The 18,319-nt window shown below is 44.0% G+C and overlaps 1 protein-coding gene across 1 annotated transcript; it reads left to right on the forward strand.

Annotated features, from left to right (window-relative positions):
- Window positions 1-264: 264 nt before the first annotated feature.
- On the forward strand, window positions 265-16,286 carry Coq5 (coenzyme Q5, methyltransferase). The gene is made up of 7 exons (XM_004664130.2): window positions 265-474; window positions 5,572-5,721; window positions 7,899-8,120; window positions 12,277-12,383; window positions 14,717-14,805; window positions 15,698-15,809; window positions 15,889-16,286. Exons 1-7 carry the CDS (start codon window positions 276-278, stop codon window positions 15,988-15,990), a joined length of 981 nt encoding a protein of 326 aa, XP_004664187.1. The 5' UTR covers window positions 265-275; the 3' UTR covers window positions 15,991-16,286.
- Window positions 16,287-18,319: the final 2,033 nt, after the last annotated feature.

Consider the following 18,319-nt stretch of genomic DNA (forward strand, 5'->3'; position numbering starts at 1 on the left):
CCCAGATGCCTGGAGTTGGTTTGCAAGTGGCTAGAGGCCCTGGTGTGCCCATTCTCTATCTGTATCTCTTCTTGCAAATAATTTTTTTTTTTTTTTTAAGAAAAGAAGAGATAAGAGAAAAAAGAAGAGAGGAGGGTTCAGGATGTTCAAATACTATGTGGTCCTAGAGCTCTGAGGACGCGTTCCATTAATACTGACTCCAGCAGGCACCCGTCCCCCCTCTCGGGACGCAACGAGCCGCCGTACTCTCACGTCGCGATCGCTGGACTGTCAAGATGGCGGCTCCCAGGAGCTGTGTCCTGTGGAGCTGCGGCCGTGGGTGGTGGCGAGCTCTGCCTGCCTGCAGGTTTCCCGGACTTTGTAGCTCCGGATCCGGGGTCCCTCTGGGTGCGCGACACTTGTCCCAACAGAAGCGAACCACCGAGACGCACTTCGGCTTTGAGTCTGTGTCGGAAGAGGAGAAGGGAGGCAAAGGTGACCGTGGTGAACGGGCGATGGAGGGATGTGTCCGTCCGCGATCGAGGGATGTGTCCGTCCGCGATCGAGTCCCTGATGCCCAACCGGGTTAATTTAGTGTCCTGTTGCGGCTGGTGCTGAGCATCACAGGCGTGCGCCACCACGCCCGGTTAGACACTGCTGTATTATATATATGTATATATGTGTGTATATATATATATATGTGTGTGTGTGTATATATATATACACACATACACATACACATACATACATACATGCATGCATTTTATATATATTTTTTAAACCAGGTGCGATGGCACACGCCTTTAATCCCAGCACTTGGAAGGCAGAGGTTGGAGGATCACTGTGAGTTCAAGGCCCTGAGACTACATAATGAATTTCAGGTCAGCCTGGACTAGACTGAGACCCTACTTCGATAAACAAAAACCATACACATATATATGCATAGAATTCGAAAAAGCCAGTTGTGGTGGCGCACGCCTTTAATCCCAGGCAGAGGTAGGAGGATCTCCGTGAGTTCAAGGCCACCATGAGACTACACAGGGATTTCCAGGTCAGACTGGGCTACAGCGAGATCTTACCTTGAAAACCCATTAAAAATATAATAAGAAGAGAATGGGTGCGCCAGGGCTTCCAGCCACTGCAAATGCACTCCAGACACATGCACCACCTTGTGCTTCTGGTTTATGTGGGCCTCCAGGCACTGCATACAAACTCCAGATGTATGTGCATCTGGTTTACGTGGGACATGGAGAATCGAACCTGGGTCCTTAGACTTCACAGGCAAGCACCTTAACTGCTAAGCCATTTCTCCAGTCCAGGCTTTGGTATTCTGACATATAATAGTCCACGTTCTTGGCTTGTTGCTAAAGAGAGATATTATTATTATTACTATTATTTTGGTATTTCAAAGTGGGGTCTTGCTGTAGTGCAGGCTGACCTGGAATTCACTGTGTAGTCTCAGGGTGGCCTCCCCAGTGCTGGGATTAAAGGCATGTGCTACCATAGCCGGCTTAAGTAGAGATCTATGGAAAAAAAATGTAGAAAAGAAGGACACTGTTGTTGTACCTCAGTTCCTGTATAAGGTGACTTTTTATATTAATCTGCTTGGAACAGCACCCGACACTTATTAACGCTCAAAGTTAGATGCAGCTATGCAATTCCTGGTGTTAGCCAGCACTTTATCACAGGAAAAGAAAGGAATTTTTTTTTTTGAGAAAAGGTCTTTGTAGCCCAGGCTATCTGATACCTTACTACATATCGTAGACCAACCTCTAACTTGTGATGATCCCCCTGCCTTAGCCTCCCTAGTTTTAGGATTATAGGCATGAGGCCACCATACCCCGCAGGAATTATTTTTAAAGCACAACAATAATGATACTATCTGCTTTTTTTTTTTTTTTTTTTTTTGAGATAGGATTTCACTCTAGTCCAGGCTGACTTGGAATTCACTATGTAGTCTCAGGGTGGCCTTGAACTCATGGTGATCCTCCTACCTCTGTCCCCCAAGTGCTGGGTTTAAAGCTGTGCATCACCACGCCCGGCTACAATTACATCTGTTTTACAGAAGGATAAGTTGAGGTCCAGAAGTTTCCTCTGTAGGTTTACCCAGGGTATAAAATTATACAAGAAATAGAGGACTATCCTTTGGCTCTGCAGGCAAGTGCCATTATCACTATAGGCTTTCTTTTTTTATTTTTTACTTTTTTAACTTATTTATTTTCAAGCAGAGAGAACTAGAGAGAAGAGATACAGAAAGAGTGGGTGGGTCAGAACTCCATACACATGTGCCACTTTGTGCATCTGGCTTTATGTGGGTACTAGAGAATCGAACCTGGTTGTTAGGCTTTACAGGCAAGCACCATAACCACTGAAGCATTCCTCCTGCCCTGGGCTTTCTTTTTTGTTGCTCCACTTCCTCTTTCATTTACCTAAGTATGCCACATGGGTTTATCATTGAGAGATAAGGAAGCAGTACAACTGTATGCTTTGGTGTGTGTGTGGACTGAGTAATTTAATCACAGTGACCTGGAGTCACCTATCCTCTATAAGGGAAGTGGAGTGACATAATTAGTCACTGATCATGACACATATATTTTCATAATTCATGGAATGAAGAGCTATCACAAGTATGCTTTATGCATATTAATATAGCATTATACTTGAATGATGTTGCAGGGGACACATGTTATTTAGGTAAATCGCAGTAATTGACATTAATGTATACTGGAATACTGCAAAGAAAGGACTGTCACACTCAGTACGTTGAACTTTAGTGTCTCCAAAAGTAGTTGTAGTGAAAAAAGCAAGCAGAGCTGGGCACAGTGTTACATACCTTAAATTCCAGCACTTAGGCAAAGGTAGGAGGATCGCTATGAGTTCGAGGTCACCCTGAGACTACATAGTGAATTCCAGGTCAGCCTGTGCTAGAGTGAGACCCTACCTTGAGCCCCCCTCCCCGAACAAAAAAAGAAAACAGCAAATAGCCTGGCATGGTGGCACACGTTTATAATCCCAACACTAAGAAGGGAGAAGCAAGATGATTGAGAGTTTAAGCTATTCTTTGAACAGTGAGTTCAAAGTCAGCCTCGGCTACATGAGACCCTCTCAAACAGCATAAAAGAACCTGGGCAACTAAGTGGTCTAAGCACCTTGTCTTCATTGCTTAACTTAAGTAGTCAGCCCTGAACTTCTCAGGTTTTTTTTTTTTTTTTTTTTTTTGGTTTTTTGAGGTAGGGTCTCACTCTGGTCCAGGCTGACCTGGAAATTAACTCTGTCATCTCAGGGTGGCCTTGAACTCATGGCAATCCTCCTACCTCTGCCTCCCGAGTGCTGGGATTAAAGGCGTGCGCCATTCTCAGGTTTTTAACTTAAAAAAAAACCAAAAAACCTTTATTATATTTGTTTGAGAGAGAGAGAGAGAGAGAGAGAGAGAGAGAGAGAGAGAGAGAATGAGCGCACCAGGGCCTTCAGCCACTGGGAATCGAACTTGGTTCCTTTGACTTTGCAGGTAAGTGCCTTAACTGCTAAGCCATATCAGCAGCCCTGAAGTTCTCACTTTATGGGCAGAATAACTATGGTATAAAGAAATTAAGCTGGGAGCCAAAGAGGTGGCTTAATGGTTAAGATGCTTGCCTGTGAAGCCTAAGAATCCATGGTTGACTCTCCAGATCCACCTAAACCAAATGACAGTGGTGAGGCAAATGCAAGGTTGCACATGCCCACGAGGTGGTGCAAGCATTTGGCATTCCATTTCAGTGGCTGAGGCCCTGGCATGCCAATTCTCTCCATCTCTCTCTCTAAAGTGTTTGTGTGTGTGTGTGTGTGTGTGTGTGTGTTTTGAGGTAGGGTCTCCCTCTAGCCCAGGCTGACCTGGAATTCACTATGTAGTCTCAGGGTGGCCTCACACTCACAGCAATCCTGCCTCTGCCTCCCGAATCCTGGGATTAAAGATGTGCACCACCACGCCTGGTTTCTAAAATAAAAATAATAATAATAATAAATGTATATGAAAAAAGAAATTAAGCCAGGCATGGTGTCGTACGCCTTTAATTCCAGCAATTGGGAGGATCCAGCAGTAGGAGGATCGTTGTGAGTTCGAGGCCAGCCTGAGACTACATAGTGAATTCCAGGTCAGCCTGGGCTAGAGTGAAACCCTACCTGGGTAGTAGGGATGCAGCTCAGTCAGACTATGCAGGAAGCCCTAGGTTCCATTTCTAGTACCACCATCAGGAAAAAAAAAAAAAAAGAAACAACTGAAGTACATGATTCAGGGCTGAGGGAATAGCTTTCTTGTAAAAGCTCATAACCTAGCATGCACAGTGCCCTGCCTCCAGTCCCTAGCCCCAGAAAAAGAAGGGAGAGAAACTACCAAGGATGACAGGGAAACTTTCCATAGTCTGCCTTGATCCTGTGGAGAAAAATCATCAGTGTTTTCTTTTCACAGTGTGATTTGGACCTGATTCACATTTGCAGATGTGGATGAGCTGTCTTCCCATCATTAGTTATGGGTTCAGTCCCTAGCACCACACAAAACAAAAAGCCTGGGCTGGAGGGATGGCTTAGTGGTTAAGGCATTTGCCTGCAAAGCCAAAGGACCCAGGTTCCCTTCCCCAGGTCCCAAATTAGCTAGATGTACAAGGGGGTACATGCATCTGGAGTTTGTTTGCAGTGGCTGGAGGCCCTGGTGTGTCCATTCTCTCTCTCTCTCTCTTTTTCTCTGTCAAATAAATAAATTAAAAAAAAAAAAAAGCCAGCAGCTCCCTCTGCCCCATCCTCTAAGAAACAAGCCAATACTAAGTAGGTGCATAACATTCTTCCAAGATAGCAGTTATGGATGAAGATAATCAGTACCTCAGAGAAAAGTCAGTTTCTTACATGAAGTTATCTTAAGCCTTTCTGATAGGCATGGTGGCACACACCTTTAATTCCAGCACTTGAGAGGCAGAGGTAGGAGGATCGCCATAAATTCAAGGCCACACTGAGACTGCATAGTGAATTCCAGGTCAACTTGAGCTAGAGTGAGACCCTACCTCAAATAAATAAATGATAAATAAAAAGATAGTGTTAAGGGCGGGGGATGTAGCTCAGTGGCGGAGTACTTACCTGGCATGTGCTAGATTCTGGGTTCAGTCCTCAGCATCACAAAAGCAGGTACACAAAAGAAAATATTAACATTTTGAGTTTGAGTTGGGCATGGTGGCTCACCTATAATCTAGTACTTGTGAGGCTGAAGGAGAAGGCCAGCCTTCAGCTACAGAGCGAGGTCCAGGTCAGCCTGGGCTGCAGTGAGACCCTACCTCAAGGAACAACATAGCAAAAAGCTCAACATAGCTTTGGGCATCATCAAGGAATCTGGCTTCACCTTGGAGAGACAAGCTCTTAGATAGAGGGGATACTTCCTTCTATTTATTTAGATTTTTTTCAAATTCATCATTTTTTTTTTCATTATGTAGTCTCAGAGTGGCTTTGAACTCAGGTGGATCCTCCTACCTCTGCCTCCCAAGTGCTTGGATTAAAGGTGTGTGCCACCACCCCCTAATTATTTTTCCATCTTAATCTGCTAGTACAATGTTTGTGTGTTTCCAATGTCAGTCCATCAGGTATTTGAAAGTGTGGCCAAGAAGTATGATCTGATGAATGATATGATGAGTCTTGGCATCCATCGTGTTTGGAAGGATTTCCTGCTCTGGAAAATGCAACCATTTCCGGGAACCCAACTGCTCGATGTGGCTGGAGGCACAGGTAATGCCGCGTTTGGTGACCTTGGGTACCATTGAGTGTCATCTACAGAAATTATTGTGTGTTGTTAAAATGGGCTAACCTTGTCTCAAAAAATGATAGCGAGAACAAATACCCTAAGTAATCATATAAAAAAGAAAAAGGGCTGGAGAGATGGCTTAGCAGTTAAGGCACATGCCTACAAAGCCTAAGGACCCAGGTTCAATATTCCAGGTCCCACGTAAGGCAGATACACATGGTGGCACATGTATCTGGAATTCATTTGCAGTGGCTAATAGAGGTCTTTGTCTGTAATAAATAAATAAAAATAAAATATTTTAATAAAAATATTAAGTTTGTAAAAAATTTTTATCTTTATTACTTATTAGAAAGAGAGACAGACAATGGGCACACCAGGGCCTCTAGCCACTGCAAAAATTCACCAGACTCATGTGCCATCATGTGCATCTGATTTACATGGGTTCTGGGGAATTAAACCTGGATTCTTAGGTTTCACAGGCAAGTGCCTTAACCACTAAGCCATCTTTCCAGCCCCAAAACATTAAAGTTGATTAAAAAGGGCTGAAGAGATGAGTCAGCAGTTAAGGCACTTGATAGCAAACCCATAGGACCCAGATTCGATCCCCCAGTACCCACATAAAGCCAGATGCACAAAGTGATATATGTATGTGTCGGGAGTTCATATGCAGTGTCTAGAGGTCCTGGCGTGTCCATTCCCTACCCATATCTGCCTCTTTCTCTCTTAAATAAATAAATATTTTTTAAAACAAGAAAATGTTAGCCGGGCATGGTGTGACATGCCTTTAATCCTAGCACTTGGGAGGTAGAGGTATGAGGATTGCCATATGTTTGTGAGGTCACCCTGAGATTACATAGAAAATTCTAGGTCAGCCTGAGCTAGAGTGAGACCCTACTTCCAAAAACCAAGAAAGGAGAAAGAGAGAGAAAGAGAAAGAAAAAACATTAGAAAGAATGTAAACTTCCAAGTTTAAAAAAAAAAAAAAATTTGTGGGCTGGAAAGATGATTTAGTGGTTAAGGCACTTGCCTGCAAAGCCAAAGGACCCAGGTTCGACTCCCCAGGACCCACGTAAGCCAGATGCACAAAGGGGCATACGCATTTGGAGTTTGTTTGTATTGGCTAGAGCCCTTGGCATACCCATTCTCTTTCTCTCTGTCTGCCTATTTCTGTATATACCTCTCTCTCACAAATAAATAAAATAAAATATTTAAAAATTTTTTCTGTTTTGTTTTTCTCCTGCCCACCCCCCAAAAAAATCCTTGTTTTGTTTTTCAAGGTAGGGTCTCACTATAGCCCAGGCTGTCCTGGAATTCACTGTATAGTTCTCAGGGTGCCCTTGAACTCATATGATCCTCCTACCTATGCCTCCCAAGTGCTGGAATTAAAGGTGTACGCCACCACACCAGGCTTGATTTATTTTTTTATTTATTTGAGATGGGGGGCAGGGCAGGGGGAGAGGGAGAGAATGGATCCATCAGGGCCTCTAGCCACTGCAAATGAACCCCAGATGCATGTTCCACCATGTGCGTCTGGCTGATGTGGGACCTGGAGAATCAAGCCTGTGTCCTTAGGCTTCACAGGCAAGCACCTTAACTGCTAAGCCATCTCTCCAGGCCCCCAGCCATTTTTGAAAACATATTTATTTGTGCATTTGTGTGTGTGTGCGTGCATACAAGTGTAGGTACAGCACTGTGGTCTCCTGCTGCTCCAGATGAATGCCAGATGTTTGCATCACTTTTTGCCTCTAGCTTTAAGTAGGTGCAGGAGAGTTGAACCCAGGCTAGCAGGCTTTGCAAGCAAGCACCTTTAACAGTTATACTGTCTTTCCATCCCAAAACTTCCATTTTTTAAAAAAAATATTTTAGAAAGAGAGAGAGGCAGAGAGAGAATAGGTGTGCCAGGGCCTTCAGCTGTGCATGTGTGACATTGTGCATTTACATCACTTTGTCTGTCTTACATGGGACCTGGAGATTTGAACATGAGTTCTTAGACTTCACGGGCAAGCACTTTAACTGCTAAGCTATCTCTCCAACCTAAAACTTCCATTTTCATACACATCCACTCTTATCCCTCTGTCAGTCCTTTGGGGTTAGGAAATACTGTTTCTTTGTTTTAGTTTTTGCTTGTCTTTGCATCTTTCCTCCCATTGGCTTCCTACAGGTGACATTGCCTTCCGGTTCCTTAATTATGTTCAGGCACAGCATCGGAGGAAACAGAAGAGACAGTTAAGGACCCAGCAAAATTTATCCTGGGAAGAAATTGCCAAAAAGTACCAGAACAAAGAGGATCCCTTGGGTGGTTCTTTTGTTATGGTCTGTGACATCAACAAGGAGATGCTTAAGGTTGGAAAGCAGAAAGCTGTTGGCCAAGGATATGATACTGGTGAGTCCTATAGAAGTAGCCCAGGAATTACTGGTATGTATTGAATAAGATAGATTACATCAAATGTTGAAATGGCATGTGTTCCAGAATTTGGAAACTTAATGGGCAGGAGTTGAAAATCATTAGTGTGACAGAGGACAGCTTATATTTTCTATCAATAATTTGAGCAACATGTTAACTACAGCAGCATTGTGTGATGGGGAAAACCAAAGCCCCAAAGAGGTTAAGGACCTTAGTTAAATCATACACTTTCTCTTTCTCTCTCCATTTTTATTTTATTTTATTTATTTATTTATTTATTTATTTTTTTTTTTTTTTTGAGATAGGGTCTCACTCTAGCCCAGGCTGATGGAATTCACTATGTAGTCATAGATTGGCCTCAAACTCAAGGCAGTCCTCCTACCTCTGTCTCCTGAATGCTATTAAAGGCACATGCCATCATGCCCAGCTTGGACCTAGGCTCTTAATTTAATTATTTATTTTAAATATTTTATTTATTTGCAAGGGGAGAGAGAATGGGTGCACTAGGGTCACTAGCCACTGCAAATGAACTCCAGATGCATGCACTTTGTACATCTGGCTTTATGTGAGTCCTGCAGAATCAAACCTAGGTCATTAGGCATTACAGGCAAGCTCCTTAACCGTGGAACCATCTTTCCAGCCTTAGACTCTTTGATTTAGTGATCTTTTTGAGTGCATATGTTCATGTGTACAGGTACTGTGTACATGTGTGTGTGAAGCATAGAGGATAACCTCAGGTATCCTTCCTCAGGCACTATCCTGGTTTTTTTGTTCTTTTTTGAAGTAGGGTCTAGCCCAGGCAGACCTGCAATTTACTATGTCATCTCAGGGTGCCTCAAACTCTCAGAAATCTTCCTACCTCTGTCCCCGAATGCTGGGATTAAAGACGTGTACCACCACATATTTAAAATATATTTTAAATAATAGAAATGTATTTATATGTGGACATTACTTCTCAAACTTTCATACTCTGATATCTACTAAAAGCAAGTAAAACTTGGTGTGGTGGTGCACACTTTTAATCCCAGCACTCAGGAGGCAGAGGTAGGAGGATCGCTGTGAGTTCAAGTCCACCCTGAGACTTTGTAGTAAATTCCAGGTCAGCCTGGGCAAGAGCAAGACCCTACCTCGATTAACCAAAAACAAAAAACAAACAAACAAAAAAATAAACAAAAATAAAGGCAAGTAAACTGGTGGCCACCTCCCTCTCTCCAGTACATTGTTCAAAATGATTTCTGCACTAGGGTAAAAACAAAATTTATAGTTGGCTGTTTAATATTTTAAAATGCTTTTGCTTCCATACTTTTTGAGTTCATTAATGATTCTGTTGACTCAGCCTCCCAGGGCTGCTAGATGGACCTCTTCCAGGCTGGCTAGACTGTGCAGACAGCCACAGTGAGGGGCAAGGGTGTACAGCAAGGAACAGAAAGCTCCCACAAGGTGTGGTGCACGCCTTTAATCCCAGCACTCGGGAGGCAGAGGTAGAAGGATCACTGTGAGTTTGAAGCCAGCCTGGGACTACATAGTGAATTCCAGGTCAGCCTGGGCTAGAGAGACCTTACCTACAAAAACCAAAATAAAAAAGACTTTTATTTCAACACTTGGGAGGTAGAGGTATGAGGATTGCCGTGAGTTCAAGACCACCCTGGAGACTACATAGTTAATTCCAAGCCAGCCTGGGCCAGGGTGAGACCCTACCTTGAAAAACCCAAAAAATAAAAAGAAAGAAAGTAAAAGTAAGTAAGTCGAGGCTGGGAAGCCACGCCTTGTGGCACATGCCTTTGATCCCAGCACTTGGGAAACAGAGAGGAGGATTGACATGAGTTTGAGGCCACCCTGAGACGATGTGTGAATTCCAGGTTAGCCTGAGCTAGAGTGAGCCCCTACCTTGAAAAAACAAAACAAAACAAAAAATCTAAAAAACAAAATGAGTTACTTGTAAAACTTGATAGCCTGGGTTCAATTCCCCAGTTCCCATGTAAAGACAGATGTACAGAGTGACACACATGCATGCATCTAGAGTATGTATGCAATGACAGGAGAGCCTGGCACTTGTAGTCTCCACCCCCACCCATCTCTGAATTAAATAATATTTAAAAGAAAGAAAGCCCTCAATCAACAGCAACATCTCTCTTCCCACCCTACTGTGAGTGTCTGGTTATTTTATTTTAGTCCATTTCTTCTCTTCCTCCTCCCGCCCTCAGAAGGAGCTGCCTAGATGTACTGCAGCCCACTGGGCGTCCATCCTGAAGGACTCCTTTGTTAGCCATCAGTGCTCACCAGAAGGCAGACACTCACTAATGTTTCTAGACAAAGGCACCCTGTGTTTCCCTTCTCTCTGCTGCTTAGCCATAAAGAATAGAAAACAGGGTAGTGAAATGAAGGTCTGTTTCTCTAATCATTTCTTCTGTAGTGTAATTGCCCCTTAAGCCCTCTCAAGTGCTCAGACCTTATACACCTTTATAAGAATTGTTGCTTGTCGCTGGGCATGGTAGCACACACCTTTAGTCCTAGCATGCGAGAGGCAGAGGTAGGAGGATCACTGTGAGTTCAAGGTCAGCCTGAGATTACCTATTGAATTCAGGCCAGCCTGGGCTAGAGTGAAACCCTACATCAAAAAAAAAAAAAAAAAAAAGAAAAAAGAAAAGAAAAAAGCTGGGTGTGGTGGTGCATACCTTTAGTTCCAGCACTCAGGAAACAGAATAGGAGGATTGCCATGAGTTCAAGGCCACTCTAAGACTGAGTTCCAGGTCAGCCCAGGCTCTAGCAAGACCCTACCTTGAAAAAAAAACACCAAAAAAAAAAGGGGGGGGGGCCAAGTATGGTGCATTTAATCCCAGCACTCAGGAGGCAGAGGTAGGAGGATCTCTGAGTTCAAGGCCATCCTGAGACTACATAGTGAATTCCAGGTCAGCCTGAGCTAGAGTGAAACCTTACCTTGAAAAAAAACAAAGAAAAAAACTACCATGTAAAAACCAGTTGAAACTAAAGGATCCTTGAAGTTATTTCATAAATATAAAAGCTAGGTTTATAGTGCATGCCTTTAATCCCAGCACTCAGGAGGCGGAGATAGGAGGATCACTGTAAGTTGTTTTTTTTTTTTCTGGGTAACCTAACCTCAGGACCACAGTGTGCTACACTAACACATTTGGTTAGAGAAAAATTAGTTGAGGCTAGAACTGGGTGTGTACCTCATTGGCAGAGCTTGCCTTATGTGTAGAATCTCCAGCATTGGGAGCAAAAGAAAACTTGAGAGTGAGAATCACTAAATCAGCATCAAGTTGTAATCTGAGGCCCTTGGAAGAAGGGCTCATATCTTGCTAAACTTCAGGTTCTTTAGAATGGAGGACCCCAATGAAGACTGGACAGCAATGCAATGGCAAACATGGATATGTGAGGTTTTCTGACACTAAATACATGTTGTTTTCCCAACACCAAAGTAGATACCCAGTGTGGTGGTTTTGAATGTAAATGCCCCCATAGCCTGGGTTTTTTTTTTTTGGTGTTTCGAGGTAGGGTCTCACTCTGGTCCAGGCTGACCTGGAATTAACTCTGTAGTCTCAGGATAGCCTTAACTCATGGAGATCCTCCTACCTCTGGGATTAAAGGTATGCGCCACCACTCCCGGTGCCTGGGGTATTTTTGATTAAGAGTAAGCTTCCTGTTTAAGTCTCCAGTAGGCTGAGCCCCTCTGGAGGAGGTGTGTCACTGGAGGAAGGGATGGTGGCTCTGGAGTTCAGTAGCAGGGTGTATTCAGAGCCAGCTTTCACTCTTTTCTGTGGATGTATGGTGAACTGAGCCAGCTTCTGCCATGATGAAGTTTCCCCTGGAAATTGTTTTGAGTCCAAAATAAGTCCTCTCCTCCCATAAGCTGCTTCAGGTCAGGTATTTGTCCCAGCAACAAGAAGGTCACTGTGCCACCCCGTAACTCAGTGTTGACATGGCTCAAAGTTCTCATCATATTCCACAGTTTGAGGGTTCAGCCCCACTAGCCTGCCTCACTGCTGACCATGCATTGCTGCCCAGGCCACCCACACTTCCAGTTAGCTGACTGAAAACTCATCAGATTCAGTAGCTCACTGGTTGTAGGGATCAGTTCCCCAGACTTACCTCTGGAGTTGGTTTTGTCTTACAGGACTTGCATGGGTCCTGGGAGATGCTGAAGAACTTCCCATCCATGATGACAAGTTTGACGTTTACACCATTGCCTTTGGGATCCGGAATGTCACTCACATTGATCGGGTATGAATGCTGCATCCACAACTCTGGGACTCTCCTAGAGTGGATTCACAATGAATAAGGACAGGAGAGATTCTTCTCTGGGCCCACTACTTGAGAAGAATGACTATTTTAACTTTAGGGGTTTCTACTGTTGTCAATTTTTGTTTTGTTTTTCAAAGTCGGGTCTGACTGTATCCTTGGATTGCACTCTGTAGTCTCAGGGTGGCCTTGAAATCACAGGGATCCTCCTACCTCTGCCTTCTGAGGGTTAGGATTAAAGGCATGGGCTGCCAATGTTTTTAGCTGCAGAATTAAAAAGGATCAAAATCAAAAAGTAGTCTTTGTTGTCTGGGTTGGCATTTACATTTTTGGAATGGTTAGTCTTAGCATTTCATCAGTTTCCTCCTACCTGCGAAGTTATCTTAAAGTTTGCAGATAAGATGTGGTCAGAGGCTAACTCAGAAAAGGCACTCACAGGCCATTTTATTGGCAGGTAGATAACCTGGTTCCTTTACAGGGAGAAAGGAAAGTTCATTTCCGAATTTGGTTTAGCTTTTTATTTCTTTTTTTGTTTGTTTGTTTTTTGCTTTTGTTTTTGTTTTCTTGTTTTTTGAGGTAGGGTCTCACTGTAGCCCAGGCTGACCTGGAATTCACTATGGAGTCTCAGGGTGGCCTCGAACTCACAGCGATCCTCCTTCCTCTGCCTCCCAGTGCTGGGATTAAAGGTGTGCGCCACCATGCCTGGCTGCTTTTTGCTTTTTTGAGGTAGGGTCACCCTCTAGCCTAGGCTGACTGGTAATTTACTATGTATTCTAAGGCTAGCTTCAAACTCACAGTGATCCTGTCTCTGCCTCCTGAGTGCTGGGATTAAAGGCTTGTGCCACCACACCTGGCTTTTTTTTTTTTTTTTTTTTTTTTTTTAGCTTTCTGAGGTAGGGTCTTGTTCTACCACAGGCTGACCTGGGATTCACTATGTAATCTCAGGGTGAACTCAAACCCATGGCAATCCTCCTAACTCTGCTTTCCAAATGCTGGGATTAAAATTTTTTTTTAATATATATTTTTTTTATTTGACAGAGAAAGAAAGAGAGAGATAGAGAGAGAATGGGTGTGCCAGGGCCTCTAGTCACTACAGATGAACTCCAGACACGTGCGCCCTCTTGTGCATCTGGCTAATGTGGGTCCTGGGGAATCAAACCTGGCAAACACCTTAACCACTAAGTCATCTTCCCCAGCCCTGGGACTTAATTTAAATTTTGAGAGAATGAGAAGCAGATACAGAAAGAAGGGGCACACCAGGGCCTCTAGCCACTGCAAATGAACTCCAGATGCATGCACTGCCTTGTGCATTTGGCTTTACGTGGTTCCTGAGGAATTGAACTGGGGTCTTTTGGCTTTGCAAGCAAGGGTCTTAACCATTAAGCCATCTCTCCAGCCCTAATTTTTTTTTTCTTTTTACCCTATGCATCTTTGGAGTTCAAGATTTCTGGTATCCTTCTCTGTCTCTCTTACACTTTATTTGCCCAAGACAGAGTCTCACTGATTGAGGATCTTCCCATTTTCCAGGTAGACTGGCTGACTTGAGTCCCAGTGCGCTCTCCCTGATTTTGCTCCCATCCCCACTGGTGTTATAGACCCTTGCCCAGATTTTTACTGGGGTGCTAAAGATTAAACTTAGGTCTTCATAATTATCCAGCAAGTGTTCCTGCTGAGCCAACCCACACCGCACACATCCCAAAGCTCTTTTGTGGGGAGGACAGGGTTTAAGGGAAGATCTTGGTCTAGGCCAGGCTGACATGGAGTTCACTGTATAGTCTCAGGCTGGTCTTTAACTGATAGGGATCCTCCTTACCTCTGCCTCCTGAGTTGTGGGATCAAAGGCGTGTGCCACCACACCTGGCTCATAACATTCTTTAAGTGTTATCCAGACCGGCCATGGCCTTTCATCCCAGCACTGGGGAGGCAGAGGTAGGAGGATGGCTGAGAGTTCCAGGCCACCCTAAGACTACATAGTGAATTCCCGGTCAACCTGAGCTAGTGTGCGACCCTACCTTGAAAAACCAAAAAAAAAAAAAAAAGAAGAAGAAGAAAATAAAAAGATTGTTATCCATAGTTCTAAACTTTGTCTTCATGGAGTTGGACCAGTCCGCCAGTCTGTACTCAGTAACCTCCTCCAGTTGTAGGTAGCAGAACGCCTATGACATGTAGGGTTTCTGCTGTTACAACTTCCCACGTAAGGATAAACAAAGGACTTGTGGAAAACGTTTGCATTGCCCACCGAATCTGAACCTGTCTGCCTCATGGAATTGAGGAAGGACTGCTGGCAACTGTGTCCTTGCCCTTGTCTCTCTCAGGCACTCCAGGAAGCCTACCGGGTCCTAAAGCCAGGAGGACGGTTTCTCTGTCTGGAGTTTAGTCAAGTGAGCAATCCCGTCATATCCAGGTTAGCATTGACCACGGGGCTTTATCTTCACTGTCTAGTTTTCCCATCTTAAAATGGAAAGAAAATAGCCAGTAAGCTGCAAAGATCACTTTTTCACTTTAGTCGGCCCAGAAGCCCTGAAGGACACCAGTACCTCAAGTCATCAAGTCCGGAGTTACAATAGTTAGGCCAGAAGAGTTCCAAACCAGTAACTAGAGACCATAGTTACCCCGTTTATGTATTTTCTTTGACTCAGATGGCCTTTCAAGAAACTGACGTTGAAGCCAGGTGTGGTGGTGCACGCCTTTCTCGGGAGGCAGAGGTAGAGGGATCACTGTGAGTTCAGAGCCGGTCTGGGACTACAGAGTGAATTCCAGGTCAGCCTGGGCTAAAGTGAGACCCTACCCTGATAAACCAAAAATAAAACATTAAGAAAAAATAAAAACTGGCATAGCCAGACCTAGCTCCTACCTATAATTCTAACATTCTGGAGGCTGAGGCAGGAGAATTGTCCTAAGGTGAAAGCCAGCCTGGTCTGGTGAAGAAAATTTCCATTAAGTCTGGATTTCCAGCTTCACTAGGGAAGTCAGATTTGTAGTAGCCCTGGAAGGCCTTGTGCAGTAGAGCACGGATGAGCTGCAGCTTTTCCAGGCTGACGGACTGTCTGTCACTGGCCCTGTTGGTCTTGCGCTTGGCCTTCTTCCCTTAAGGTATTTGCTTCACTCCCAATAGGCATTTGAGTTTCTGACCTTGGCTTAGTCCTTCTGGCTTCTATTGAGGGAAGAATTCAAGTGGTTTTTTTTTTTTTTTTCCTTCTTTTCTTCTTTTCTTGCTGGAGAGGCTAGAAAATGCACCCAGAATATGTCCTAATATTAACCTTTTGCGTTTGTGGTTTTCCTTCTTGTTGGTTTAGGCTTTATGATCTCTACAGCTTCCAAGTCATTCCTGTCCTAGGAGAAATCATTGCGGGAGATTGGAAATCCTATCAGTACCTTGTGGAGAGTATCCGGAAGTTCCCAAGTCAGGTACCAAACTTTTACAGCTTAAAACACAGGCCCTGAAGATGAAGTACACTGCCCTTATGCCCCTCTCCTTGTGTTTTAGGAAGAGTTCAAGGAGATGATCGAAGATGCAGGTTTTCAGAAAGTGACTTACGAAAGTCTAACTAGAGGGATTGTAGCTATTCATTCTGGCTTCAAACTTTAACTCTTTTCTTCACCTGGAACATGAATCAGTCATATCTTGTTGAAGCTGGAAGCTGCAAGATAATCTCCCTGAGGAGACTGCAACTGAGTATCTCCTCTTAAAGATATGAACTGTGGACCCATGTTTTGAATCGACCAATCTCAACTGGAAGAAACTGTTCCTTTCATTCTTGCAGTGCCTATTATAAGCTGTTCAAGCCGCTTGGGCCTTCTCCCAGAAGTGTTTGGCCTGGGTTTGGCTCTTAGTTGTGCAGTGTGGCGTTCAGGTGAAACCAGCACTAAAGGAGTTTTGAAGTATGTATGTAGTTTAACAGTTCTGCCTTCCAAAGGAAGAATGGTTCATTTGAACCCAGTGTTGAATGATCTGAACCCCAAAACAGTTTAAGTTACCTGAGTCAACCTTTTAGACTAGAACTGAGTCTAGGGACACAAGCCAAGGTCCATGCCAGAGCGCTAACAATACACTAGAATTGTGGGCTGGGAGTATATAGCTCAGTAATGGGTTTATCCTTAGCATCAAAAACCAACAAACTAGAATTGAGTGCTGAGCCACTAAGTGGGCTTACAATTTGGGTGGCATTTGTTAGTTTTCCTTGAAAAGGGTAAGGGAAACAATGTGTGTTTACATCATTTTATCAATCTTCTTTCTCCACAAGTATGTCCTCACTGTCAGACCCTCCCTAGAAGCCCTGGATTTAATTCCCAGCACCCCATAAACCAGGAATGGTGGAACACATGTAATCTCAGTACTCAGGAGGTGGTGATGGGATGATCACAAGTTCCAAGTTATCCTAAACCTAGATTTCAAGTTTGAGGGCAGCCTGGGAAGTAAGACATCCTGTGGTGAAAAATAATAAACATACTACTAAGTCCTTGTTGATACAGGAAACTTGTCAGAATACATTTGAAGAAAGGGTTGTGTAGCAAAAAAAAAAAAAAAAAAAAAAAGGAAGAGAGGGAAAGTTTAAAAATTGTTTATAACCCAGGCATGGTGGCACATGTCAGCATTCCAGGGCTCAGGAGGCAGAGGCAGAGCCACATAAAACCTACATAAGGGGGAAGCTGAGGAGATGGCTCAACAGTTAGGACTCCGCAAGCCTACTGACCCCAGTTGGATTTCCAGAAACCTCGTAAAGCCTGACACCCGTGGTATAGACAGCAGTGGGAGATGGAGTCAGAATCCCAAAGCTCACGGGCCAGCTAGACTGACACAAGAGAAACCCTGTCTCAAGGTGCAAGAGGACTGACACCCTGTAGTTGTCCTCTGGGTACACTGTGGCATGCATGCACACACACAAAAAAACACAGCTAAGCGTGGGGGCACACACCTTTAATCCCAGTATTCTGGAGGCCAGGCTGGGACTACAGTGAGTTCCAACTCGGGCTTGGCTAGAGTGACCCTACCTCCTACCTAGATTTAAAAAAAAAAAAAAAAAAAAAGCCCAGCATATTGTTTTGTGGTTTGCTTGCAAAGCCAAAGAACACAGGTTCAGTTCCCTAAGACCCACATAAACCAGATGCACAAGGTGGCACGTGTGTCTGGAGTTCCTTTGGAATGGCCGAAGGCCCTGGTGCACCCAATCTCTCTCTCAAGTAAAAAAAAAAAAAAAAAGCCAGGTGTGATAGCACACACCCTCAATCCCAGCACTTGGTAGGCTTGGTAGGCAGAGGTAGGAGGATCAAGGCTGTTTTAAGACTACAGAGTGAATTCCAGGTTGGCCTGGGCTGGAGTGAGACCCAACCTGGAAAAAAACAAAAAATTTGAGAAAGTGCAAGTAAAGCCAGGCGTGTGGCACACGCCTCTAATCCCAGCAGAGGAAGGAGGATCTTTGTGAGTTCAAGGCCACCATGAGATTACATAGTTAATTCTAGGTCAGCCTAGGCAAAAGTGAGACCCTACCTCGTAAAACCAAGCAACAAAAAGAGAAGGTGCAAGTGAAAAGCTTATTTTGTTTTCAACCAGCTGGAGCCTATCGCCTTTAAAAAAAATTATTTACAAGCAGAGATATAGACAGAACGGGTGTGCCAAGGCCTCCAGCCACTGCAAACAAACTAGATGCATGTGCATCTGGCTTTATACGGGTGTACTGGAGAATCGAACTCAGATCATTAGGTTTTGCAGGTAAGTACCTTAACAGCTGAGCCATCTCTCCAGGGCCCCATTAGCTTTGAACTTAACAGGGAAGAGTGGGCACAGGAAGAAACTACATACACTATTAGCTTATCTTCCCACAGCAACATGATTTTCTCATATCTGAGTCAAATCTGAAAAGCTAAAAGCCACCAACTTCCTGATAGTAGATAAGGAGCCAAATCAAACTAGATTAGAA

This window comes from Jaculus jaculus, chromosome 13, assembly GCF_020740685.1.
Source record: "Jaculus jaculus isolate mJacJac1 chromosome 13, mJacJac1.mat.Y.cur, whole genome shotgun sequence".
Lineage (NCBI taxonomy): Eukaryota > Metazoa > Chordata > Mammalia > Rodentia > Dipodidae > Jaculus > Jaculus jaculus.

What these genes read in the sequence shown, in the direction of transcription:
- Coq5 (XM_004664130.2), top strand. Translation starts at nt 276, where the DNA reads ATGGCGGCTCCCAGGAGCTGTGTCCTGTGGAGCTGCGGCCGTGGGTGG. An exon ending in TGGCCAAGGATATGATACTG is followed by an intron (nt 8,121 to 12,276) that starts GTGAGTCCTATA and finishes TTTGTCTTACAG; the next exon opens with GACTTGCATGGGTCCTGGGA. An exon ending in TCCGGAAGTTCCCAAGTCAG is followed by an intron (nt 15,810 to 15,888) that starts GTACCAAACTTT and finishes CTTGTGTTTTAG; the next exon opens with GAAGAGTTCAAGGAGATGAT.